The sequence below is a fragment of the Crocodylus siamensis genome, chromosome 14 (assembly GCF_052110815.1).
Source record: "Crocodylus siamensis isolate JL-2025a chromosome 14, ASM5211081v1, whole genome shotgun sequence".
NCBI lineage: Eukaryota > Metazoa > Chordata > Crocodylia > Crocodylidae > Crocodylus > Crocodylus siamensis.
This window is the reverse complement of record NC_143408.1, coordinates 20,556,191-20,583,008: the sequence shown is the minus strand read 5'-3', so window position 1 is coordinate 20,583,008 and position 26,818 is coordinate 20,556,191. Positions and strand designations below refer to the sequence as shown.

General features: G+C 48.3%; 1 protein-coding gene across 3 annotated transcripts in view; it reads left to right on the top strand.

The window, feature by feature from the left end:
* Positions 1-26,818, top strand: part of LOC149853431 (opioid-binding protein/cell adhesion molecule homolog) — a 649,187-nt gene that overhangs the window by 549,702 nt on the left and 72,667 nt on the right. For all 3 annotated transcript variants that reach the window (XM_090027258.1, XM_090027257.1, XM_090027259.1), the window contains one exon: positions 16,295-16,420. In XM_090027258.1, the coding sequence (XP_089883384.1) occupies positions 16,295-16,420 (126 nt within the window). The remainder of the gene's footprint in view (positions 1-16,294; positions 16,421-26,818) is intronic.

The following is a 26,818-nucleotide window of genomic DNA, read 5'->3' as shown; positions in this document are numbered from 1 at the left end:
TACGAATGAGCTAGAACAGCCATGGCTGCCTGGAGAATTTTCTTTCCATGTCAGACCTTAGACCATCCTCATCCTTGTAATATCTGAACACCTTCCAGCAGTGCATTAAGTGGTACAAGGCACAACTCTGCCACGCGTCGTTCCTTCTCTCTCACTAACCCTCACCCCTGGGGAGAACTGTATGTGTGGGTGGAGTGTTTTATTTCAGGGGGGCTTTGGGTCTGGAAGTTTTTAATGTATCTGGTGATCTTTGTTTCGTTCAGAGAATGTGGGGCAGAGAAGGGCATGTGGCACCTGGAGTGAAATGGGCATGTGCCAGTCCTTTTTTTCCTGCAGGAGCTCTTTCCACAGTCCTGGGCTACCAGCTGAGAAAGCTCTGTCCGTGGCACAGGCCAGTTTTCCCCGTAGGGCAGAAAGTTGCACTCTGGCCAAGAGGTGGAGCTGCTGACCACAGCTTCACGCAGAATCTCAGGTGATCCTTAAAACACCCCGAAGCCTAGGCCAGAGAGCACCTGGAGGATAGAGACAAGGACCTTGAACTTGACTTGAGACGAAGTCATCGGACTCGTTTCAGCTACATGTCGGGATTATTGATCCAACAATGTCACGCAACTTCCGCTTAGGGGAGATAAACCCCTAAACCTCTCTTAATCCAGCGGGATAAATTCCAGTAGTTGAAAACCTCTAAATTGGGTGAGCCGATCATGCAGAGGCACTTGGAGCAGCACCCACAAAGCACCGATTTAGATGAACAAGTGAGAAATCATGTGCACCAGTGCCTGTGGTACGTGTGCATTGTGTGGGGGAACATAGAAGAGATGCAGGCAGTTATAAAAGTGTGCGCTGATTTGAGCAGGTAAGAGAGATGTGTCATCTGTGGCAGTGGGGTTCAGTGTTTTTTACACCAGGACGCTTTGGCAAAGATCGCTGGCTTGTCCTGACCCACACACCCTGGCCCTGCCAGTAACCGACCCGCAGTCCTCCACCCCCCTGCCCTGCCACAGCTTTAGTGCCCCACTGTCCCCCAGTGCCCACAGGCACCTTCCCTGCCCCCCCAATCCCTTCCACACATGCACACACACATATATATACATACATACACACACATATGTGTCTGATGGGAAGTAGAAAGCAGGGTAAATGTGCACCAGGCAAAGTACATATATCAGAGGTGCAAATCCACGCTGTCTTCTGCTTGACTTCAGATGACAGCTGTCTGCCTGACTTGGCAAATGGACGGTCTCTAAGCCGCAACCTTTCTGAGCTCCAGGTGTCCTTCACTGGACTTGAGGCTACATGGTAGACCTGTGCGAACCTGCTAGTATTCGCTTCGGATTCGGCCGATTCGGGGGACAGTGATTTCATTTGGTGATTTGAATCACTGTCCCAAATTGATTTAGCTGAATCTGATTTGGAGGTTCGGCTGCTGCTGAATCTCCAAATCAACCAGGCCAGGTCCATCCCCTGCCTCTCTCCCAGCCCGGCAATGGCTGCCCCAGCTCCCGGTACTTGGGGGAAAAAAGCCCCGACTCCCCAGGTGCTACCCAGCTGGGGGCGATCCTCTGCACGAGCTCCTGAAGCCCCGAGGCCACTGCAGGAGCAGAGAGTCCTGGAGCTTTTCTTGGTTGTTTTTTTTTCAAAGGGCTGGAGCTGGCCTAGGGGGGCTGGGGGAGCGAGGGCTTGTGCAGGACTCCCCCCCCCCATACAGCATGGGGCACTGGGGAGCAGCAGGGATCACCCCCTACTCCTGCCTGGCAGCACCCATTGAGTCAGGACTTTTTTTTTTTAAATGCCAGGGGCTGGGGGAGCGGGCAGGGGCTGGGGGCTGGCAGGGATCCCCCCCATGGTGCCCTCCCCTGCTCACTTCCTCGTACTTACCAGCTTGGAGTCCAGCTGCAGCCACCGGGGACTGCCCGAAACATTGAAACGCTCCAAATCTTTTCCGAAGATTCGGAGAGCTTTGAATCAATTTGGACTTTCTCATTAGTCTCCTGATTCGATTCAGGTTCGGAGATTCGGGCAACAAATTGGGCCAAATCTCCTCCGAATCGAATCACCACCACACAGCCCTACTACATGGCCCCATAACTAGAGATGCCAGTGCCTAGCTGTTTGCAGAGGGGTTCAGCCTTGGGGATGGCAGATCACCCAGGCTGGGAGAAGCCAGAGCCTGTGCTTTTTGACTTAGTTGATCTGTCCTCACACCTCATTTATCTCCTCACATTTCAGGGCACCCAAGGGTTCCCCTGGCTGGGACTTGCCGCTCTAAGCTGCTGGAGACGCCCCTAGGGTTTCAGAAAGTGGCAGGTGGCATGGGGGGCACTGGCATGGAACCAGAGCTGCTGCTGCCAGGGAAGGGGGCGAGCAGGCCCCTGTGGCATGACATGGGCTGGGCATTACCAAGCACTAATTGGAGCCAGGCTGATGACCGGAGAGCAGGAGTCAGGGCCCTGCGATGACCTGCCTGCCCAAGCTGGCCTCTGCGCAGCCAGTGGGAGTGGTGCGGCACTTGCATAGTGGGGCAGCCAAGCCCCCACCCCATGGAGAGTGCTGAGGCCACACAGCTTGGCACCAGCCTTGGCTGCCAGAAAGACAGGTCCCTGCTGCAGCCCCCTGGAGTGCCCCCCCAGCATGGCAGAGCTGCAGCGGTGAGGGGCTGGTGGGCTGGGCTCGGGCCAGGGACAGGTGGTGCTGCTTTTAGCAGGCTTTGCGGAGCCCTGCGCTCACCTGGTGCTGCCCACCAGGCTGGGGCAGAGACTGGCGTGGCACAGTGCACGCACCGCCTCCTGCACCCCAACAGTTCCCATACCCTGGCCCTCCCACTCCTCCTCCCACCTTTACCTTCATCCGGCTCCTGAGGCTGCTCCCACCACCCTGCCCAGCTGTGGGCTGGGTATGCCCCAAGCAGGCCCTTGACCTGGAACGCTGCCAGCCTGCAAGGGGAAGCCCGCACTTTGATGCGTGTTTTGGCCACTTGCTCATGACCCTTTGTCATATTCTTGTGACCCACTTTTGGGTCGCGCCCTACAGGTTGAGAAGTGCTGGTCTGTGGGAATAGAGAGTGGGTGTGCACAAGGGTATGGCTGGAAAGTCTGCAAGTTGCCTGGAATCACTTGTCCACAAAGTCATACAGAGTTCATGTCACAGCCACCACCTGACAATCCACATCCACTCCAGCTGGGGGGAGAAGTCCATCACAGGCCTCTTCTGCAGCCTCTGTATTTCTCTATGCAAAGCCAATACTTCCTCAGTGGCTGAAAATGAGCCACAGTGCATTTCCCTGGTTAACCAACATTCAATAGCATATGCTATAAATTAAAGCAAATGAACAAAAAAACCCTCAATTCCCATAAATCGTCACCGCTTCAGTACAGGGGAAGGTATGGGTGAAAGGGAACTCCATCAGCTCAGGGCAGACCGGGAAGAAGGAGCTCAAGCCATCAAATTAAATGACCCCTAATTGGAAAGGCTAAACTTGTCTAACTTGGAGCAAAAGGAGCAAAATATACGAAGTATCTTAGGGAACGCCACACACCTTCTGTGTGCAACATATTATTTATACTTTGGTTGATTCACCAGTAGGCCCCACTGGAACACCACCCTACAGAACAGCCTGTCTTTGAGCCTGAGCGGTCCGTGAGCGAGAGATATGAAGGGAAATATTCCAGCAGGTGAATATGTATTCAGGCAGATTCCAGGAGGCAGTGCCAGTGCAGACGCACACAAATTTAAGAGTAAAGTGCAGATGCAGACCAAGCCCCTCCAGACCCACAGAGAAATGCAAGACTAAGCCTTGTACATGAAGAAAAAAATCCTGAATACAAGGATTGCGAATGCACTCGTGCAGAGCAGATGACTTTCGGAAGTCTGCTGTGAAAGAGCCTGCGTGGGAGGATAAGGGGCCTACAGCTATTATGAAGTAATGGACTCACAGAGACTCTGTGTGTGCGCGTGTGGGCACGCTCATGTGCACATGCGCACGTAGAGGGGAGGCTGTCGTTGTGTGTGGTCCTCATGCAATCCATTGGAGAGGAAGGTAGCTGATCAATACCAAATGCCTGAACTCAACAGTGCCTTGGGCCAGCCTGGTTAAGGCCCACAAGGTTGTATAGCCGTGCACCGGAGAGTGGTGCAGCTGGTGGTCTGTCTCCCGGGCTTTCATCCCCCCAGCCAAATGAAAAGGCCCTCGCTTACGCTTGGGATGCAGAGGGACAGCATTTGGCAGAAGTCTTAGACCAAAGCTTCTGGAGCTGTACCGACATGCAACTTCTCTGCCCAGGGAAAGAAAACTAACAGGAGCTTCATCTTCGTTATTCACCCCAATTTTCAAAACTCCTGCCTTCTGTAACACTGAATCCAGACAGTGAGGTAGACCCACCACTCCACCCCTACAATCACTGTGCTTGGTGCTCTTCGCAGCTGCCCGCTGGGATGGTAGAGCTCAATGGTCGCTGTTACTGGGAGATGTTACCAGGAAGGGCAGCCTGAAGCTGCGCAGTATTTCAAGTCTTTCTAACCTTTCTCTCCTTTCTTTAGTTTAAAGACTCATTGACCCTCTCTCCTTCCCTCTGTTACCACTCTTTTATGTAAGTAGAGCAGACTGTAAGAGGTTCTGTCCTGTTTTCTCTTTTCTTAATTTGTTTTTATAATTTTTAAGATGAGCTTTGGAGAAAGAGGAGGGGGAAATGGCAGAACGCCCCCCAGCTGGGTGCAGCTGGAATCAGAAGGTTACAAATAATGGATTAGCTTTTACCTATTTCCATGGCAACAGCTCAGTTGCTCTTAAATACTACTTTAAAAGCTTCCCACAAATGTGTCTTATGACCCTGAAAACTTTTCCATCTCCCTTCTGACTTCTTTCATTTTGATTTTTTTCCCCCAACATCGGTTATTTGACACAGTCTTGTACATTAATGTTCACCATGTACTGAAGGGAATCTTTTGTGGGGGCCTGGCTGACTCAGGGGAGTTGGAAAAAACTGCTTTTTCACCTCTTGGTCACTCTCAAATCCAGAGCCAGATTGGTAGGGACTAGAAATAGTTACTGTCCTGCAGCTCTGCTGTGTGAATGTGGGTTCAATAGCTACCTGACAGCCATGAACAAACCGCAAGAAGGGAGGCAGCTTCTATCCCTGTGTTGTGGAAAGGTCAGGGATGTTATACTGAGGTGGATGCTGGGGCTCGTGTGATGTGTTTTGGGGGGGATACCTGGCGTGGGTGCAGCGTGAGGAAGAAACTGGGGCTTGGTCTTGATATAGGATCAGTATGTTTTTAGTTGAACACATCAGGCCTATAAAGGGGTATACGTTGTAGCTTTATTGATCTAGGCAGACAAGATTCTTTGGGTAAATGTGATATCTTTTATTAGACCAGCTCAGATAGTTGGAAAAATTCTTTCCAAGCTTTTGGGTATAACAACCCTTCATCAGGCTGAGGAAGCATCTGCAATTGGTGTGTGCCCTTCCTGTATGCAATGAATAGTATTTACTATTACTTTACTATTACTATTTACATTGGCGACGTGTAGGGGGTGCACGCCGGTGCACGTGCACCCCCTGAGTGTGGTGCTGCACCCCCTGCGAAAAGGTGCTGCCGACACTGGGTCGTGGCAAGTGGTGATTGCCCGGGTGTTGGCATCACCTTTTTGCAGGGGGTGTACCGCCATGCGCAGGGGGTGCACGTGCACCTGCGTTCACCCCGTCCACGTTGCCCCTGATCAGAAGTCACAGACTGGTAGCCAAACGAGTACAGTATTGACTTATAACAGTACAGAAACTGCCAGTGGGACTCTGTCTATCCTAATGCAAAACTTCTGAGGGCTGTTACTTCCTATTTCACCATAGTGAAATCTTAGGCCCCAACTTCCATAGGTAGACCTGTTCTCATGGTCATGGGAACTGCCCTGTGTCCAAATGCATATTTTCTTCCAGTAATGATTTCTGGGAATTCACTAATGCAACATTGCCTGGCTTGTATCCAAGGCAGGTCTGGAGTTAGGGGGAAGCACAGCGGTGTTGGTGCCATTTTGGACACATTCCCTTTGGAGTTTGCACCGCACCGGTGACCACAGAAGTGTCCTCCCTGGTCACCTTTCTCTAGGAATACACACACCATCTGCGGGAACAGACAGGGATTTGAAACAGCCTAGAATTACTTGTTCATCCTGATGCTTTCCAAAATCCCTGTGAGTTACATTGGCAAGTCCCTCTTCAGCAGACTAAATTTCTCACCTGCTGTCTGGGATTGGGCCAGTGCCGATTCATTTCTTCCAAAACTTAACACCCCCCCATAAAATATGGATAATGTTGTAGAGCATTCAGAGGAGGCTTGTACCAAGAGGGACTGTCACAATAATTAAAAAAGAATAAACTATAAACAGAGCTGAATGGGTGTGGAACAGCTGTTTGAATTGGAACAGTTGGAATGGAAATTTGGTTACCGTTTGGCATTTGAAGAGCATTAATCAATGGCTTTTTTTCCCCTCCCCTTGGGTTTTAAATCATAAGTCACTTGTCTGGACAAAATCCTGTTTGCTCAAACATCTGCAGCTCGGAGCGCGCTGGCAAATCCCTGCAGGGTAAAAGATGTAGGATTGCTTTGGGGGGAGGTCGTTCCAGAGCAGTTTGTTCTTCTTAAGGAACTAGCGACATCATAGAAAGTTGAATCTGAAACCAAGTGGAAACAACAGCACTGGGCAGAGGGGACGGGGTGCCAGGGAAGCGGGTGCAGGGAAGAGGTTTGCATAACAGTCCCAGCGATGAAGGCTTTTCAGAGGCATTGCCAGAAATCCAGGCAAAATGGCACCAAGCCTTTTCCTGCCTGGTGCCAGTCAAAGCCTGGCTAAGGAGGAGGGAATTTTGGCAGAGGGAGATGAAGGAAAGGACAAATTATTTCTCCAGAGCCCAACCTGAGTGCTGCCCTGAGGGGCTTGTGCTCCTCAGCCCACTGGGTAGCAGTTAATATCCTTCTGGACCTTTCTGGTGTCCACAGTGTCACTGGGTGAACTGGTCAGACAACATGGCTTCAGATTCCAGCAATATTCAGGTAACACATACCAGCACCCCATGACCATCAGGATGGCCTTGTGCTGGGACAAGATAGGCTTGTGGGTGGAGAATACCTGGTTGAAGCTGAATCAGAGCAAGGTGCTGATGACAGAGTTCAAATTAAAAGCCAACTCTTGGCGGGGTCTGTGGTGCTGGCAGCCAGAAGCTGGAAGGAGCCGCGGCTGCCACCTGCATCGCTTAGAAAGGTGTGGGATGGGATGGGGACTCTTGTCTCTTATGGGGAAGGCTTATGGGGGGCTCATCCCCCTCCTCCCTGAGCCGTCCTGTACTCCAAAACCTGGCTGGTGGGCAGGAAAAAGCATCTGGAAAAGTGGGATCCGAGAAGTTGGCCACAGTGGGATCTCTCTTGGATAAAGGTGCCCACACACACTTGGTCAGTTCAGTTTAGCATCCTTGCCTGTCCCATAAGGGCAGTCCCTGCCCTATTCCGATGCACATAGTCTAGCCTCAGTTATTCATGCATTTGTCACCTCCCGGCTGGGCTACAACAATGCAATATTCCTAGCTGTAAGGTCTGCAGGGTATTAGGAAACTCCAGCTGGTATAGACCACTGCAACACATCTTGTCGGCAACCCTGAGAATGAAGGGGCCTTCTTCTGGGGCCACATTCCCTGATGAGATAAGTGAGTGTCACTCCACTGACTTAATTCAAAATGCATGTATGAAGTGACCGCCTTGGCTTCAGCTAAGCAGCACCTGCTTGCAGCAGCGAAGAATGTGGCCCTGTTGGACAGTAGTGGCGGTTACTTAAGGTCATTCACTTGGGGCAGTTGGAGGTAAATCCAGCCCTCTCACTGTCTGACATTAACAATGATTTCTAATAATCCTCTTTAAATCCATAGCAAGAAGCCAGCCTAGGGAAGGTTTTAGGCAAAAGCATCTGCTCAGGGCTCTTGTATGAAAGCTTGCAGCGCTTATCCCTGTTTTACAGTGGGGCAAGGTGAGTTGAAGAGGGGAAGTGATTCTCTCGGGTGCAGACAGTAAGTCAGCAGCAGAGTTGGTGACAGCACCCCATTGCCTGGCCCCTATTATTTGTTAACCTAGGTCCTAGATGAATGATCCTCAGTCAGGGGGCTGTGGCAACCTGTGGTGCCTTGAGATCCTTTCAAGGGTGCTACAGGGTGCCACACAATGTTAGCACTGTTCGCAAGCATGGTTCACAAAATAAACCTAGGAATTTCAAATAGGAGTCTATGGTCTTTCGAATTTTTTGCAACAGAAGAATTGCTCTATTATTTTTCTATAGTCAAAACATGAGAGAAAACCAGGAGCTGGCATTTTTGGAGGGTGCTTCAAGCTTACCAGTTTCATAGACATTAGGGCTGGAAGGGATCTCGGAAGGTCACTGGGGCCAGCCCTAGTCAGATGACCCCAGCAAGAGAAGCATCCAACCATTGCTTAAAGCGGTCCAGAGCAGGTGCTTGCACCACTTCTGAGGGGCAGTCTATTCCAGACTCTGGGGACTCGGATGGTAAAGAAGTTTTTCGTTGTGTCAAGTCTAAAATGTTCTTCCAGAAGTCTGTGACCAGTAGACCTTGTCTTCTCTTGAGGTGCCCTGGTGAACAGACGATCTCCCAGATCCTGATGCACCCCTGATGTAGGCTGCCACCAAGTCCCCCCTGAGCCTTCTCTCCTCCATACTGAAGAGTCCCATGCCTCTCAGCTTCTCCTCATAAGGCCCGCTCTCTTGCCCTCTAATTATTCACGTGGCTGTCCTTTGGACTCTCCCAAGTTTGTAAGCAGTACCATAAGTCTAAAAAGTTTGAGAACCAATGTCCAAGACCAAAGCCTTCCTAGAAAAGCAGAGAGAAAGGCCCATATTGTTTTAACCTGGTTAATAAAACTTGCATTCAGTATGAGAAGAAAGCATGTCTTTGTGGGAGACGGTGGCAAACACTGAACCCTTTTTCACCCAGGCAGGTGAATTCCACAGTGATTCACCAGGAGCAAATTCTTGGCGCTCGAAGAAGTTTTGCAACGCAACCCAATGTGACCTACCAGTACCCAGCAGGGAATTGCTGTTTGGAAAGCGCAGAACACAAACATGATCCTATTGATTGTCTCTGTGAAAACAGGATCAGAGGCTTTCCCAGAGGGACTTCCACCATGGGGCTCAGCTCTTAACTTCAAGCTTCCCTTGTAAAGATGGGTGACTTCCACCTGGCACACCGCTGATCCTTATTAACCTGAAATATATTCTGGACTGGCAACAAGGGAGCCTTTAATAACATTTTAGTCTGCTGTCTTGGTGCTTAGCGCCACAGCATTTTAAGTATGGTTGAGCTCAAATGCTTCCCACCGTGTTTTTTCAACAATATTTTAGCAACCTAAGCGGTCTCTGGTGGCTAGAAATACTTGTTGCTGGAATAATGGTTTCCTCTCTAATATCTTTGCATCACTGTGACATGTTTAAACATTAAGCTTTGTTTTGTGTGTAGGTTTGGGTTTTTAGCTGGGGCAAAAGCATAAATTCTGAATGGGGATTTTTATAAAGCTGTGCGCACGTGTGTGTTTTGGGTTGGATCTCTCTACTCCTCCTTCAGCACAGTAAGTGGTGTGAAATATTCTGCGAGAAGCATCCAATGACATTGCAGTCTGGAGTGCTGGGAAGCAGCATTTTTTAACATGCTTTAATTGCTTTTTGCCAGGGCCAGGGATATTTATGGGTTAGGAGATTGCCAAGTTATTTATTAGATGAAGTATCTGGGGATAGACTAATATAAATCACTTAGGCTGGTATTGAATATACCAGACACTCGGTAATTTAAAAAGCTTTAATAAAAATGCTAAAATATGAGACTTGTCTTTGGCTGTAATGAGACTCGGTTATCATGTTTTTATCAGCAATTTTCATGCTTTTTTTTTTTTGTTTTGCATATAGCAAGAAAATGTGGACTTGATCCTCTCCCTAAACCTAGCAATTTGTCGAGCTCAAGCCTGGCCACTGAGCTTGGGGCCCTTGTTGTTAGCAGTTGGGCATGCTGACTTGCAGGGGTAAAATTAGAAGTTATACCTCTAAGTCAGAGCTATGCCATGTACTGGAGCTTCAAGGCAGATGAGATGCTCATTACCTGCAGGGCCAACCTGGAGAGTCTCTCCATGGTGGCAGTTTAGACTGCAAATGCATCTGGTCTCTCCGCCTCCTCGCGGCCTGAAATGACAGACCTGCATTCCCATTGTGCCTGCTTGGCCCTACAACTACCTTCCAGAGTGTTTGTGATCTTGGTCAGGTATCTCACCCTTTTAACAATGTCAGGCCATCTTTAGCCGTAGTATGGGCTACCCCACAGAATAGAGAATAGCATCTGATTTCTACTCACACATCTCATCCTCAGATCTGTGAGCCTGCTCTTCTTTTCCCTCTGTATTCAGTCCTGTCTGGTACTACGAGTGGTGCTGATGGGCTTTGAGCAGGGGGCAGTGGCTGTGGGTGGGGTTCCCTGCTCCCACCTGTCTGCCAGTGACAAGAATCCTGCAGTCTATTCAGCACCAACGCAAGGAGGGAAAGAGGCATGGCACTGGGTCAAGAGAAGGCAGAGGGATAATAGAGTGGCAAAAGGCTAGGAAAGAAACCAGGAGGTGCCTAGAAAGAGAGGGATGAATGAGGAAAGAGGAGAAGGAGAAGATACTAGAGCACAAAAGGCAAGGGGAAGTGATGAGGCATATGGGACAAGTTAGCAGAGGCAAGCAATGCGTTTTCCATCTAAATCACCAGTTCACATCCAGCCCAGGTTAAGAATGGCTAAAAGCACCACCAGGCAGGCTGGCTTAGCAAATGCAGGGTGCATCTACACATGCAATGAGTGCAGTGCGATAAACTTCAGAGCCGTTTGAGCCAGAGTACTCTGTTCCCATGCATAGTGTCTACAAGTGCACCCAAGCCAGCAGCATTTTGCACTGGGATGGAGCACAGGGATCAGCTCCAGCGGGCAGTGTTGGGCGGCGAAGGGGCTAGCAAGCACTGGAGGTCTGGCTTCCAGTTGGCTGGGGTGACAGGGCACAATTTGCGCCTTGTGGTCACCGTCTACGTGTGCGTTTGAACAGGACTCGGTCATAAGATAGTATCCATCAGTACTGTCTTACAGCAGAGGTAATGAATTTACTGCACCCTTAATAGCATCACGTGTAGATGGTGCTTTACTGCGGAGCTAATTAATCTACTTTGTAGTAAAGTGCATGTGTAGTTGCACCCACTGAAGAGAAAAATGAACCCCAGAGAATGAATTTTGTATCCCCTTCCTAGGTTTGGCATGAGTCACGCTAGATGGCAAGTCTGCGGGGGTGGAGAGAGGAGGGGGATGGAGGATGTCAGTCTCCAGGACTACAAAGTCCAGAGATACAAAACCAAAGAGGAGGAAAAGGGAATGATGGGCCAGAAGTAACCTCAGTTTCTTCAGAGTGCAGCAGAATATGCCTTGGGCACATTCAGAGGAGGGAAACCGTGAATACGGCTATAAATAAACACACAGAGATGCTCTAGAAACAATCATTATAAACCACCAGAGCAAAGCTGGAGTGTTTGTGATGTCACCAGTATCATGGCATGTATTTATATCCTTGTAATTCATAATCATTTGTTCTCATTCCCCATCATCTCTCTCCACAAAATACAACAGAGGAGAGAAAAGCAATCATAAATATAATAGGATCTGATCCAACATGACACAATTATAATGCAGCATCTAAGCACGGCTTTTGCAGAATTGCTGGTGCTGCAGTGCAAGTGAGTAGGTTTTAGGCATACATTTGCAAGGGGCACCCATCTCTTCAGCTTGCAGCAGCAGATTCATCCAGCTTCACTGGACCTTAGCACCTGGAAACAATAACCAGAATCAGGGCTGTATTGAACGGGGCTCTGTACATACGGAAAGGAAGAGACAAACCCTGCTGCAAAGAACTCTGCACTTAGAGATATCCAAGGGCTGCATTACGCTTCCTTTATTTGTCACCCTCTGCATCGCTGTTGCCTGTGGTTAAGCAGACGTTTATCTTCCATGAATGCTCATGTAATCCCAGATAATCTTCATTTAAGAGTAAACCACAAAACTATGGGGATATGTTGAGTATCTTCCATGGCTCCATCAATGGACTGCAAACCTGCTCTGGAGGAGGCCACCCTTTCCTCCGACTAGATTTTTCCTCCTTTGCTTTATGATGGGAGAAAGATACCAAGGACATAATCACTTCCATAGCAACCAACTGTGAAGGCACAAACAGGAGATTATTATTTCAGGTGGAGAACAAACAGCAGAGACAAAGATGAATCCTTGAAGAACATGTTTTCACTCCAGTGTCCTTTGTAATAAAAGAAGCACTGAAGAGAAATGCAGAAACTTTAAGAGGTTGGCGGGGGGGGGGGGGGGGGGGGGGACTGAGAATAATTTCTTCACAGGATGTTTTTCAGCTTTCCGCAAGACATCAACCATCCTTTAAATCTGCCACACTTTATATTGCCAGCAGTAGAATGAGGATTGAAAGCAAAAGAACTTTTCCCCTAAAGGTTTCAAGACATTGCAAAAGCCTCTTCAGTCCTCCTGCTCCCAGCAGTTGAGCAGAGTTTAAAAAAAAAAAAAAAAAAGCCCATCAGAATTGAAGCTTGGTTTGGCTGGCAGTCTTCCCTCTAACCATCCACTGCTTCACAACACCACGCAATGAAGCTTTCGGGATTGAATGCTTTCTGAATAACCTACTTGTCTGACTAGCGAGGTATTTGCCCTCGCTGCTGTAGTATCCAAGCTGGTTACACACTTCAGTGAGTTTGTGTTCACCCAGCTGCCTCTGAAGATGGGGGGGGGCGGGGAAGTTCATCCCTCCGTTTTATAGATGTGCAAACTGAAGCCGTGAAAGCATTGCTGCAACTCTTGTGGTTGCATCACGGCTCTCCACGCATCCCGAGTTTTACTTACAGCGCCAGCTGGGTGGAGACTCATGCTTTTGTGAGGAACTCTTCCTGGCTTTCATAAGAAAACACCAACCTGGCTCTTCACTATGGTAAAGAAAGCCACGTGTGCATGTTGGGTGCAGACAGATGCACAAAAAAGAAAAACCCCAAACAGCGGTTTACCAGAAGAGGAATCGCATCAGTTTGACCTGGTTCCCCAGTGTCTGAGTAGCTCGTGTGCTTCAGCGGGGCTTTTTGATGCTTTTTTCTAATAGCTGGATTGATGTAATCAGTTATTAGATAAAAGTGCCAAAAAGCACTGCTGAAGCTATACAGACGCCGGGCGAGCTGAGCTAAACAGATGCAAATCCTCTTCTGGGCATGCGCTCTGCTTGGCATGGGGGCATGCCGAGGTGAAAGTAAAGTGCTGTTTTGTTTTGCTTTTTCCACATCTGTAAGTACCCATTGAGACTTCAGAAGCCAGCTGGCAACATGTACCATTAGAAATATATATATATATATATATATATATATATATATATAAATTTTTTGCAAGCCAGTCTTATGATTTTGAGGGTCCAGCTTCCAGGTGTGAAACCCCTAAGGCTGGCTCACAGCCTCGGTTTTCAAAGAAGCCTCTGGTGTTAAGTGCTTTGGTATTTGGTTGGCCATTTCAGTTGTTCTGGGCCTGATTTGCAAAGCCGCTGATCAGCCACATCTGCACAATGTCGGCCCCTCTGAAAATCAGGTGCATTTTGAGCACGGGCACCCAAATTCTGGGTCGTTGTCACTTGCCTGTAGTGAGGCAGAGCTCTGAAATTGCCTCCGATTCCTATCTTCTCTCACCGGTTTCTGTCCTGGTGAACCTCAGGTTCATTTATGGATTTGAATTGTCCTGTAACAAAACCGGACCGATGCAGAAGTCAAGCACCAAGGCCACGTGGGCCAGAAAGCCAAAAATCAGCTATCCAAATTGACTTGAGGCCAGAGGGGCAGATTATTCAGGAAACATGTATCTCTCTAAGAAGGCTTCACCTTCATCCCCTCTGCTAAGAGCAAATTAGTGATAGATCTCACTTGGTAGGAGGCTTAAGCTAGTGCTTCTTGAAGTGGGAAACCAGAGATGAGTTTCACGCTGAGCGAGGAGCCCCTGGAAGCAGAAGAGCCGGCTTAGGTGCATGTGGCTGCTTTTGGAGGGTGAAGCGTGAGTTTGTTCTTAGGTGGCAAAATCACTTTGAGGGCGTTGGATGCTGAGAGGAAGACAGCAGGAAACAACCAAATTGTTGTGGCAGGTCAGACCTTGGGTCAGCAGGGGACACCTCCAGCTTAACCCTGGGTTTTTGGGAGGCAGGGAGCCTTTCTGCTTCAGGACTTTTAGGCTAGGTACAGACATTACACTTTTACCAGGATAAGTGATCAGAAACTGGTCTATACCTGTAACAGAACAGAAGTTTGGCACATGTGGACTGGTTTAAAAATGGCAAAACCTGGGCTAAGATTTGCTCCCACCGCCAACACCAAAGGGTGAATGTGTGTTCTGTTCGCTACTGATCTAAATTATGCTGCTAACAAAAAACAGCGTACCTTAACTCAGTTCTGTCCTGGGTTTTTGAATGTCTGTGCCTCGCCTTCAGCTGCCAGGATCCCAGCTGGGTCTTGACACTGAACTGAAATAGAAAATCCAAGCAGGCTGGAAAGCAGCCAGGGTCTAAAATTCCCCCTATCATCCAGAGTCACCCTTGTGCATGAGTAAATCACCTTTGGGTTAAATAAAATAGTTGAAACATATGGGACCTTTTGGCCTTTCTGAGCACCTGGTGTGGGTGTGGGTTGTGGAGGGCCCAGAAAAACCTGTGTTTTTCTGCTCTTTGGGGACAGGAGAGCCATGCCAATCTCACATTCAGGTTGTGCATGTGAGAGGGTACTGCAGGGGAACCATTTCACATGCAAGTTTGCATGAAGGTACTGCAGGCAGGACCACACTCTGTTCAGGGACAGAAGTACAACCCAACTGTCTAAAAATAAAGCAGTTCACCAGCTGCAAAGGCCACCTGCCTAGGATAAAAATCAAGCCAGCTACCAACAGCAGCAGGTTAAATGAACAAGGGTCACAAACAGCAGGAATGGCTCCAAAAGCAAATGGGCTGAGGATTTTCTTAAATTCCAGTTTACATGGGGGAAAGAAAGCAGGGGGTTAAGAATAAGGGAAAGTATTCCTATCATCCCTTCCTTCTTTCCACCCTTTCCCCCTACAATTTTTTTTTCCTTTTCTTTCCCCTCTTGTGGAGCTTGTGAACCTTGTTGGGTAGAAGCCTGTCTCCCCATGTGTCTAAGCCATGCAGAATACTTTTGGGTGCTATGAAACCCTACTACAAGGCAGTTAACTAACAGCCCTCATCCAAAGCCAGTAGAAATTCGGGTGACTTCAGTGGATCTTAGATCTAGCTGTAATAGCACCTAAGGGATTATTTCTCTTGTCAGTGAGAAATTACTGTGTGCCTGGCTCTGGGCCCAGCTGTGAAGCATCAGTACAAATCTGAAAAGCTCAGTGGCATAGGCTCCAGCATCTACTCACAAGTGGAGCATGCCCCCAGGGGCCCCAGAGTTTGGATACTGGTTGCTAGCACGTGCTTGACCCCATGCCACTGTATCTTCACTGCTATTTATTAAAGCTGCTAGCCAGGTTAAGCTAGAGGCATGCTAGTGTATGTTATAATCACTCCTTCCTTTCACAGTAGAGCTACCTTGTGAAGTACCACAAGGTGGGGAGATCTGGTGTTTTGATTTGAGCTCACCCACAATCCGTGTAACACATACTTTTTCACCTATATGATGAGCCCAGGCTGGTGTCAATGGTTTAAGCTAATACCATGAAGCCATGCAAGGCAGCAGGGGCACGTGCTTTAATAGTGAACTGACTCTCAGTTCCCTCCTGCTTGTAAAACTTTGCTGAGAAGTAAAGGTAAAAAGAGAGTTTACTTCTAGAGCATTTCCCAATTGCAGGGCATGCCAGCAAGTCAAATGTTCCTCCTGCACTACCTGTGCACCATCTCCTGTAGAAAGGAGGGAGACTTGGGAAGACAGTGTGCTGTCTCTTGGGGGTGGGGAGGTGGGGGGGAGGTTATTCCAGGGGTTTCAAACATCCTTTGACTGATGCTGCATTTCCTGTGTGGGGCCAGCACTCAACGAGGAGCCCACAATCAGCATGAATAATTCAATACTGAGTCACTTCAGGTGTGTGGTCCCATAGCAAAAGGATGGAGACTCACAAGTGTGGCAGATGTCAGTAATGTGTACCACCAGCTCAGGCACTTCTCCTAATTCTCTCTCTCTCTCTCGTTCTAGTACCCCCTCAGATCATAAACATCTCATCAGACATCACCGTGAACGAAGGCAGCAGTGTAACCCTCATGTGCTTGGCCTTCGGGAGACCAGAGCCTACCGTGACATGGCGACACCTGTCCAAAAAAGGTAGGAGAAGGGGAGTTGGGGGGCATCTGGGCTGACTCTGAACAGAGACGCTGAAATGCACTAGGGGTTACCAAGAGGGATTGCTCATGGCATCTTCCTTGGCATTTCTGTATGTGCTGTGTTGCCTTTAATCCTTCACTGGTAGTTTTTCATGTGGTTTTATTGATGGAGCCTTGGGTAATTCCACAGAGAAGCTGGAATCAGGACCCCTCTGGGTATATTTATGGCTCTACCACCAAGTCTCTGCATTGCCTTGGGCAAGTTACTTCATCCTTCTCTGCCTCAGTTTGCCCAACCATAAAATGTAGGTCAAAGTACTTACCTACCTTGGAGGGATGCTAACATTTGTAGGAATGACTGATGTGTCTGGGTGAACTGTGCTAAATAAACAGAAGTGCTTGCAAGTATACTGCGGAAGCAAAATCAAGTAACAGGTGGATGCTATTCCCAGGGCAAACAGTTGGATGCTATTCCTGTTCCAAGGAAGAGGGGGTGGTACCTATAATGTGCAGAAGTAAAGACCTGTTGTTTATATTAATAATGCCTTCTCTGCCTATCTCCTCCGCCTCCCCAAAAAACCACCCCAACAGTTTATGAACATTAATAGCTGAACGCTCTCAATCTGTGGACATTAATAGCTGAATGCTCTCAATCTACTGGTGTCTTTATTTCTCCATTTACAGTGGGGGAAAAGGTTCAGCCCCAGAGAGGTAAAGTGGCTCGCTTAAAAGTGTATGTTGAATTTGTGGCAAACCTGAGAAAGTGTTAGAAGTCCCAATTCCCAGGTTTTTTTGCTCTCACCACTAGACTTGCTCTTTTCTTCAAGCTCTGAATTTTCATAGGCTGTCCCAGGAAGGCTATGGAGTGTGTGTTATTATTACAATATAGGAAACACTTCCTGGACATCTCAAATTCTTACACCAGGTATGACATATATCTGTGGTGGCAATTCATGCAGTAGGACCCTAGTCTTGCTCCATAAATCTCCACTGCCTAACTGCCTCTCCAGGCACCTGGACACCCAGTATTTCCTCTGCTACACCTCAGTGGGATACATTAATATAGACCCTCAGTCCAGGTTAGAGGCAGTCCCTCTAAATGGTACCCCTTCTCACATCAGACGGGTCCTAGTCCGCTCTCCTAAAGAGCCGTTGTCTCTGGACAGCAGTGCAAGCAGCCAACCCTTCCCCAGTCAAGCTGCCTAGCATTGGATAACTCCCATTCCCTATTCCCCTTACAGCCACCCTATGCCTGTCAGCTTTTAACAGCTTCAGTCATCTGTGGCTCCCAAAATCTGCCAACACTCTCAAACTTTCAACCATCTCAAGTGAGGTAGTCCACGTCCACAGGACTGCTATTCTCAGCGTTCATCCCACCCAGTGCAGCCCTCTAATAGCCCTTGTACCCCATCCAGTCCCACTCAAGGCTTAGGTCCTGACTCCTCACTCCAGCTACCCCAAGGACAGATGACTAACTCATCCTGCTTATATACCCAGAAGGGCTGGGGCCAGATCCATGTCTGCAGCCTTAAAGGCATAGGCACCCTTCCTTTCCCCTTCTCTGTAATGGGGCCACAGGCCTCCCGTTACAGTGTACGTGCACACAGATACATGCATGTTCTGATTCCTGCTGTCAGTGAGCAGGGAGTTAAATGATCAGGGATGAACAGCATGCCATGTTGCTTTCCTATCTTCAACATGGCCTGGCAGCTGCATCCACTTTAATATGAATCAGTAAGCATAATTTTTTAACTACACTTCACATCACTAGCCCCAGTGTATCTGAGCACAGCGGGAAACCTGGATAAAAGGACATTGTCACTGTTGTGCTCATGCAAGTAAAGGACTAATAGCTCTGGTTGGAGGTGATGAATAGACTGCACGGGAGCTGTGCAATCCACACCCACGCAGTGCGGCAACAGGCTCTAAAAGCATCCTATCCTGCAGCTCAGCCCCTGGGGTCCAACGCCCCATTTGGCTCTGCAGATGCATCTCATTTCTTTACCTGATGCGTTGTTCTCATCGGTTACGCCAGCTGTGGAATGGCGCCTGTCATGGGTAATGATTGATGTGGAGGCTGTGTCGGGTGTGCAGGAGCAGTATTAAACTCTGCGTGCTTGTTGTCTGTTCACATCCCAGTTCTTCCCAGGCAAGGCATAAATAAGACTTTTGCTAGGACTCGGCACACCTGGGTCCGATTTTAGGCTTGGCCATAGATTTGTCCGTGTGACTTTGGGCATGTCAGTGCCTCTGCATCTCACTTCTCCATCTATAAACTGGAGAACTAATATCTCCATCCCACAATCTTTGGCCTGTCTCTCTGGATAAGAGTCTCTCTAGATAACAGTGCAGGGACTCTCCCACAATGCATCAGTGCAGTACCTCGCACAAGGAAGCTGTCAGCTTGGTGACCCCTGTTAGGTGCTACTGTAATGCAAATCATCATCACAGTCTAGGGGGCTTGCTCTGATCTTGTGACAGCAGAACAGGGCTTCTGAATGTAAATGCTCATCTCCCCACGGGGAAGTTTAGTTCAGGGGTTAATTGATCTGAACTGTCCCTCTTCCTTGTATCACAGTCATTTTCCTGCCCTGATCCAGGTAGATATCTGAGGACTTTGATGTCAGGAATGCCTTTGATATCCCATTTGGAGGTGGACATCCAATGCGCAAGGCTGGGACATTCTGTGAATGGAAACATGGTCTTGCTTTCAAACAAAGACCATGGCCCAGAGCAAAGAAACCCTGTGGGCCTGACTCTGCCACCTCTGGAGTGGAAAGTCGGTGAACTTAACAGAGGCTGAGACACAGTTCGGATGATGTATATGCTTGCTCTGGCACCAGCAAGTCAGTTATGGAGGCTGGGCAGGCCTCGTGCTTCTGTCTGAAGCACATCACCTCTGGGGTCAGGAAAAGACTTCTTTCTGCACATCCTTGGCATGGCATAATTGGCGAGGTGTTTGTGTAATGGGGTGAAGTGACTCCTTCCCTTAAGACATCAGGGACTGGCTATGGCTGAAGGAGACAGGCCGGTAATGTGACCTGATTCATTGACTCCTAGCTGTACCTTTTACTGGTTTATTTTTGCAGCTTGTTGTCTTTGCACAGGAACACAGCACACTCTTGGAGGAGGGAGGTGGAAGGTAAATAAGTCCCTGGAAGTTCATTTGCACGTGCGAGTCTACCTGTGTCAAGGGGTAGGGCAGCCGGCTGGCCAGATTGCTACCAACTGGCCCACGTTACCTGAGTTAGACATGTTCCACTTAGACCACACTGAATTATGGGTAATGTTAAGTGGCATTCAAGTTAAACCATGCCGTGGACAGTGGCACCGTAAGGGTTAATACTGTTTCTTACCTAGACGGCTCTGATTTGCCAGCAGGGGCATGGCTAGGAGCCCAAGCACCTGGGCTCTACCCCTGCTCTGCAATGGAAGGGCTGGGAGTGGTGCATCCTGGGATGTTGGAGGACTGCACATTGCTTGTTGTATCTTCATGGAGCGGACTGAAGTTAACCCTAAGACAAGCTAGGTAGAAAGGCCCAGAGTTAACCCTTGCTTATAGTGGCATAACTTTTAGCCTGGGTGCCAGTAGCTACACCTACTCCCACCTAGTCCCAGTTGCCTTTCAGTGCTCAGCAGGCTACTCAGCAGGATAGATACTCCCCTGTCTGTCCTTGGGCTCCTGACTGCCTGCTCCTGGTTACCTGTGCCCTGGGCCTTGTTTCCTAACTTCATTCCTCTTCCAGACCTTTATCCTCTGACAGCCAGCTCCTGGCCTAGATGTGCAGTTGTCCAATCCATGTCCTGACCCTGTACAGCTATAGCCTGCTCCAGACCTGGCCTGTCCCTGCTCTGTGTTCCTGCTCCCCCTCCCCACCCTCCCACCTTGGCCTGTGCTTCGACCCAGGGTGACTGCCCACCTCCTAATTGTGGTCCTAATAATTTGGCCAGTTCTCTCCATTCTGTCTCTTTGAAAACCAGTGATAGTGAAATGCTATGTATGGTTCAGAGAAGTCCTTGAGATAACAGGTTACATCCAGGGCTTGGGTGTATGCATTGGCCCAACCCCTTCTTTATGGATTCAAGGAGGAGAACCTGGCCCAGTGTCTGCTGAGTTTCTTTAGCTCTATCAGAAGGTGAGTTCTCATAAATGATGCTGGATTGATGGCCCTGGTGACTGAAGTAGCTCTCACTGAGTGAATTGTGTGTGGCCAGTGTGAATATGTCCTGTTCTTGTTGTACATTGTCTACACCACAGACCTACCTACCCTGCCCGGTCCCCTCCTTGGCATTTTTAGCAGTGTGGTCTCTCAGCAATAGGACCTGAAGGCTCAGCTCTTTTGTCCCTGGGGATGGTCCTTGCATGAATGCCTGGTTTACCTGGAGAATTGCTGGGACACAGATCCCCACTACACCTTGGCCCTCCTGTGACAGCACTGTCTCTGGGGGTGAGGAGATCAGTCTCCATGTCCTGTATTGTCACCATGATACTACCAAGGCTGCCAGCAGTGGATCAGTTAGCAGCCGTGGGTTTTGTGATAGGGATATTCGTTCACTGAGAAGAGGACCAACTCACGCAGGCCACCAGACATTTACCAGTGGTAGCTACTAAAGCCAGCCAGATGCTAGCTGGTCCCTGGAAGGAGACAGCCTCTGCTGTCAGTGAGCCGTGGGGCCAGTTTCCCTGGCATTACTGTGTTCGCAGTGTTTAGTGCAGAGCTCTATACAGCTAAAACACCTGATTTGCTCTGTGTACCAAGCCCTGGATGCTAGTTAGGGGATCTGCCAAAGAACCTCCTTGCAAGGAGGCGAGAGCGCTGACAGCCATATGTCCACCAACTGCTGGTGCCCTTTGCCAGTAGGAGTGCAGCACTTGCTGGTGCTCATTCACTCCCAGCTCTCCTGCAGTCTCCTCACCCAGTGCAGTCATCTCTGTTGTGCCTTGCGGCAGCCCTGCCCCTGCCCCCCAACTAGCTTTTTCCTTGAGACCCACTTCCGTTTAGCACTTCTCCACTTAAAATGTCAGAACAGATCTTGCTGTTGCTTGCCTTGGGCACCTGGGGAAGCAGCATCTCTGCCACTCGGCTGCAGAATCAGCTTTCTCCTGGATCCACCTTATTCCAATAGCCAGGACTCTTGTTTAGAATAACGTGTTTGCTCTTTCATCTTGTCCATTATTAGCAATCATCATAAATCGCCTGCTGCATACCAGGGACTGTCTCCTGTCTTGTATCCTGTACCCCGTATCTTGGATTTCTAATCAGTATAGAGGACCCAGTGGCTGGGGGGAGAACATGCTCAAAGCAATCCAGTGCTCGCTGCTTCACCTACTGGGCAGATCTTGAATCTTGGAGGCAGTGGAATCAAGCAGGGAGGATTGGCCCATCTAGCCGTAATACAGATTTCAAGCTTTACGCCTATCCGTGTTGCCTGGGCCATTTTGAAATGAACCCTAATGCACTCAGCACAGTGGTGTGAAGCCTGTTGTGTAAAATGAAAGTGGCCAAAACATGCATGACAACCCAATAAAAAATGTACAGTGCATGTACCTTAGCCATCAGGACTCCATTTTTACTGCTCACGTGTTGGTAGGTGTGTGGCATGCCTTTAACATGGATTTAGTGCATGTATCGACATGCTTGTTGTGTGTTGTGCCTACTTCTCTGTTTCCTTCTTGAGTTTTGGTACGTGTGTCATATGGTAAATTCCTCTCTAAAATCGTAACTCTAGAATAAGTTTTATTTTCCTCATAAAGACAAGGTTTAAACAAGTGTAACTTCAGGCAAGAATTTAATATATGATACATGTACTAAAATACGGAATATGGATCGCAAAACAGGAATAACTTGTGTTCTAGTTAAAGTAATTGGTTCATGCCAAAGAGCTGTATCTACTAAGCATACGATATAAGCATGTAACAAAACACCCTTACCTGTTTTAAAACATGGGTAGGCACTTGTACAGACCTGCATGCTATGTGTACTAATACATGCTTAACATAAGATATATTGCATGTACTAAATCATAATTGGTGGAACAAATGTCAAAATATGTGTAACATAAACCAATTTCTCTCTGCAGGCAGTGAAGTAAGACATCTTTACAAATGCTTGAAATCCCTAGTATGTATTTAGTTGATCCTAAATACATATTTATATAAGCCTGCAGATCTTTTTGAAGGCATCTTGCCTTCTGGTAAATGCTTTAAGTCACTTTTTATAGACCTTACAGGAAAATATTTTTTTTCCCCCTTAAACAAGAGACTTAACTTCAGAAAGTTGTTAGCATTGCCATTGCACTGGGAACAGAAGAAAGCAGGGGACATCCTGGATTCACACTGACCATCTGTGCTTAACCCAGCTGACTTTTATATCCTTTTCCCTTTGTTTTCATGGCTTTGAATTCTTAACTTCCTGTCTCTTGTTAGCGTTTTCCCTTCTTCCTTCTCCCTAATTTATATTTAAGCATGGGAGCCTTATATTTAAACGTGGCCTCATGATTTTGGCCATGACCATTTTTGTGCATCTGAATTGAGGGACCTGGTTTCTGGGAAGCACCAAGCACCTGCCCTCTGAGAAGCAGGCCCTTTTAGTTTGTTTTCCCTTGGACACCCAGTAACGGAGGTAGCAGAAACCACGAGGCATTTTTGAAAACTTAGACCAAGAGCTTTTTTTTGTTATTGTCGTGTATATATGTATGTATTTAATCCACGATACAATCTAACATTGATTCATGAATGGGAGTGCTCTCCCCAGCTGCAGCCCTAGAGAGGAGAAACAGTCCAGTGGTAAGGGGGTTGACTGTCCCGTGCCCTGCCACAGATTTCTTGTGAGACCTTGAACAAGTCACTTAGCTTCTCTGTGCCTCAGTTTCCCGTCTATAAAATGGGGATAATCACACTTCCTTACTTCACAGGAGTATGACAAGGCTATATTAAAGCTTGAAAAGCTCTCAGATGTTGCAGTAATGCTTTAAATGACTGGGGGATGAAAACGCTCCAGTTCAGAGAGCTATTGAAGCTTGTCAGAGCCAAGGTCATTCTCTTGCTAGAGATGCAAAGACTCATCTGGGCCAGAGGCCTCTTTGAAGATGCTGTCATTAGTTCTCACTCCTCTCAGCTTCAAGGGACATCCTTGCAGGCCTGTGCCAGTAATGGCCTTTGGAGAGTTGGAGGTGCACTCATAGGGGGATACTGCCGGATGATGATCTTCCCTAGTGCCTTTTGCTGCAGCAGTCTCACAAGGTCTGAGCATTTCCCGGGTTTCACATCGGTTTCACATAGCACAAGAAACACCCCTGCCGCAGCCTGCTTGGCACTTCTGCTACCCTTCTCTGATGGGACCAGAACAGACAGAAGTCCTCAAAAGTGACGCGTTATTGAATACTAATAAAGGCAAGGATCTCTGCAAACAGCAATGAATTCAGCTTCACAAGCCCTTCTGGGCAGGAGGTAAATCTTATTTTATACATAGAAACTAGATGGGAGTAAAGGGCTTGAGAAGTGAAGTGACTTGCCTGGAATCACAGAGCAAACCACGGGCAGAGAAAAACCGACAATTCGTGCCTCCGCTTGGACGATGCAACTCTTCGGTCCCACATGTGCGAGAGAGAACTTGTTTTCCCGTGTGGCTGCATCTGCAGTAGGAGACGTTTTGGGCAGCTTTGCTGTTCCACACCTGCTCCTATTTATATTGCATGGTATCATATTTAGAAAAGGATTTGATTTTTTTTTTCCTCCTCTCATTTAATTCCCAAGCAAAAACAGAACGGTTAGTGAGCGCTGCTAGAATCCACTGTTTCCAAAGGGAACAGATGCATTCAGAGGACCTGCCAAGCTCAGTGATGTTGCTACATGTTTGCTTTAAAGTTAGGGTCTGCTCATCCCTACACAGGCAGCTGCAGCCCTCCTGCTTCTGCTCTGACATATTCTGCGTGTCAGTTCTCATTGACCTGAAGAGCTGATTGCACTAATTGAATTTAGGCCTGGGCCCGGGAGCCTCAAGAGTCTCCAGGCAGCTCTTCGATCACACCTTGACCCTGCTGTTAATTGTTTGCCCACCAGGTCCTTGCTGACGTCTCGTCTTGTATCTGATCCATGGCACCTTTACCACCCTAATCTGTCCCACCTGCTCCTTTCCCAGTGCACAGCAGGACCCCTTTCCTGTGCTGGTCCTGGAAATGCATGGACACAAACTAATTTCTACCCAAACTTTTCAACAGCCCCATTAAGTCACCCGTTCTATAGTACTGGTCACTGCACAGCTCTGCCAGCGTCTGTGAGCCCCCAATGAACGCACATTCGCTGTGCTATTCCTGAACCCCCATCTGTCTTCCCCACTGAGTTTCAGTGACTCACTTGATATATACAGCACCCTCCTTCCATCTTCCTTTTGCTGTCTTCCTGCTCAGATTTTGCCTGATCCAATGTTGTGGCATAGCATACGCTTTCAAATTGGTCTATATATCAAATGGCAATAAATGGAGACCTAACAAACTCCTCTCACTTGTGACCTGTGCTAGGCTCCAACACAAACAACTAACGAGTGACATCTAATGTGCTGACCTGCTCTGTCATCTAGTCTTGTCATTTCCTCCTTTTTCTCTCTCTCCAAGGCTACAAGGCTCTCTGCTTTCCCATCTGAAGACCTGTTTAGAGGCTAATTAATCCCCTGAGAGTGAGAATGAGGTGGCTGAGATGAGAAATCAAGGTTATTCATATCTTGCTCAGTAAAACAGTTATGGGCAAGCAAGCTGTTCCTTGCACATTTTTTGCAAAGCAAATTTATGTTCACTAACTTTGCTTCTTGTTGTAAATGAGAAGTGTAGGAAGGTCTAGCAATGCGCTTTTTACCAGATGGGCCCCCATATGCTTCGCCTCTCTGCATGCATCCGTTTTAGCTTTGGCATGCACATATGCCTGTATTTTTGCAACTTAACAATATTAAAACTAATTCCATTTATGCTCCTTTTGGGTTAGTTGATTGAGTCGTAAATTTTTTGGAATATCTTCCGTGGGAGACTTTTTTTTTTCCCCCTTAATCAAAGCCAAAAGAGGGCTGAGCAATCTCCCTGCAGCTTAGGAGATGGACGCAGTGTGTTCATCCAGGGAACACAACCAGTCACACCTGGGCTTTGTAGGCTCGTGCCCAGTCCCCAGGGAACAGTGCCTCTCACCTGCTCCCCCTTCTTGTGCACTTGGGGAAGGGGAAGGAGGCGGGGGGGTGCAGCTGGAAAGGTTGTGAATACCATGGGCAGAAATATAATGCTGTTACGGTATCGGCAGGTGGCGCTGTCACATGCAGTTTTCCAATTTCCCTTTTTCTTAGTGTGCAAACAAGTTTTGCCTCTTAGGGAGACTTGCTGTGTTGCTGTCAGCTTTGCATTATGCACAAGTTTCGTGTAGAGGCAAACTGAGGAAAACAGAAGCTGTGTGAGCAGCAAGGGAGTTTTCTGGGCCCTGGGGTCAGAAATCAGCCCTTGAGGTAGACTTTCTCCCTGGGTTGATATTTTGGAAGAAGGGGATTGCCCTGCATGCTGTTTGACCATTTTAGTTCATGCATGTACAGTGAAATAAGTTAGTTATCAAGCCTAGGCTGATTTTACACCACTGGTTTCTCTGCTGCTGGAAAGTCCATCTTTAGGGTCCTGGACTTGCCCTGCCCCTTGAAACGGGTGCAGCTCCAGTGTCAAAAGAAGGGGCAACAGCATACAAGAGAAGCAGGACCTAACCCCTGGCTTGAACTCACCTTGGGATGGCATCCTCCCACTCAGTGGAGCTCATAGGGAGATGTGGCATTTCAATACAGACACAGGGCTTGAAGGGATCTCCTGGAGCAGTGAGTCTAATCCCCTGCTGGGCCACAGAGTCCCTTCTATTAGTTAATCCAGGCCCACCTGAAGGATTGTTTTGGCCCCTACTGCTCTGCTCGAAAGGCAGTAGCAAAGCCACACTCCTGGTTAGAAACCTTCTAATCTCCAGCCTAAATTTATTCACGCCCAGGTTATCCCCATTTGATCTTGTGCCAACATTATGCTTTAGCTCAAGTAGCTCCTCTCCCTCCCACCTTCCCTCCCTCCATTCCTCCCCTGCTGTATTTAGAGAATAGACTTATTACCGAAATGAAGATCCGACGGGGGAAAAAATAATCCACACCAGTCACGCGAGGGGAGGGAGGTACCTGGCAAACAATCACAGCTGATGGAGACTTGTCTACATTAGTGTGTCAATGTGATTGCTGTGATGCGAGGCTCTAAGGCGGCTTCTTTGCCCCACAGCATAAGGCACCTAGGGCAAGCTTTATGCAACTGTAGCTGCATGAGGGGTCTGTGTGAGTGCAATGACACTGAGACCAGTCTATAGTGACAGCCAGACCTTGGTGGTGATGATGGGTAGCAAGTT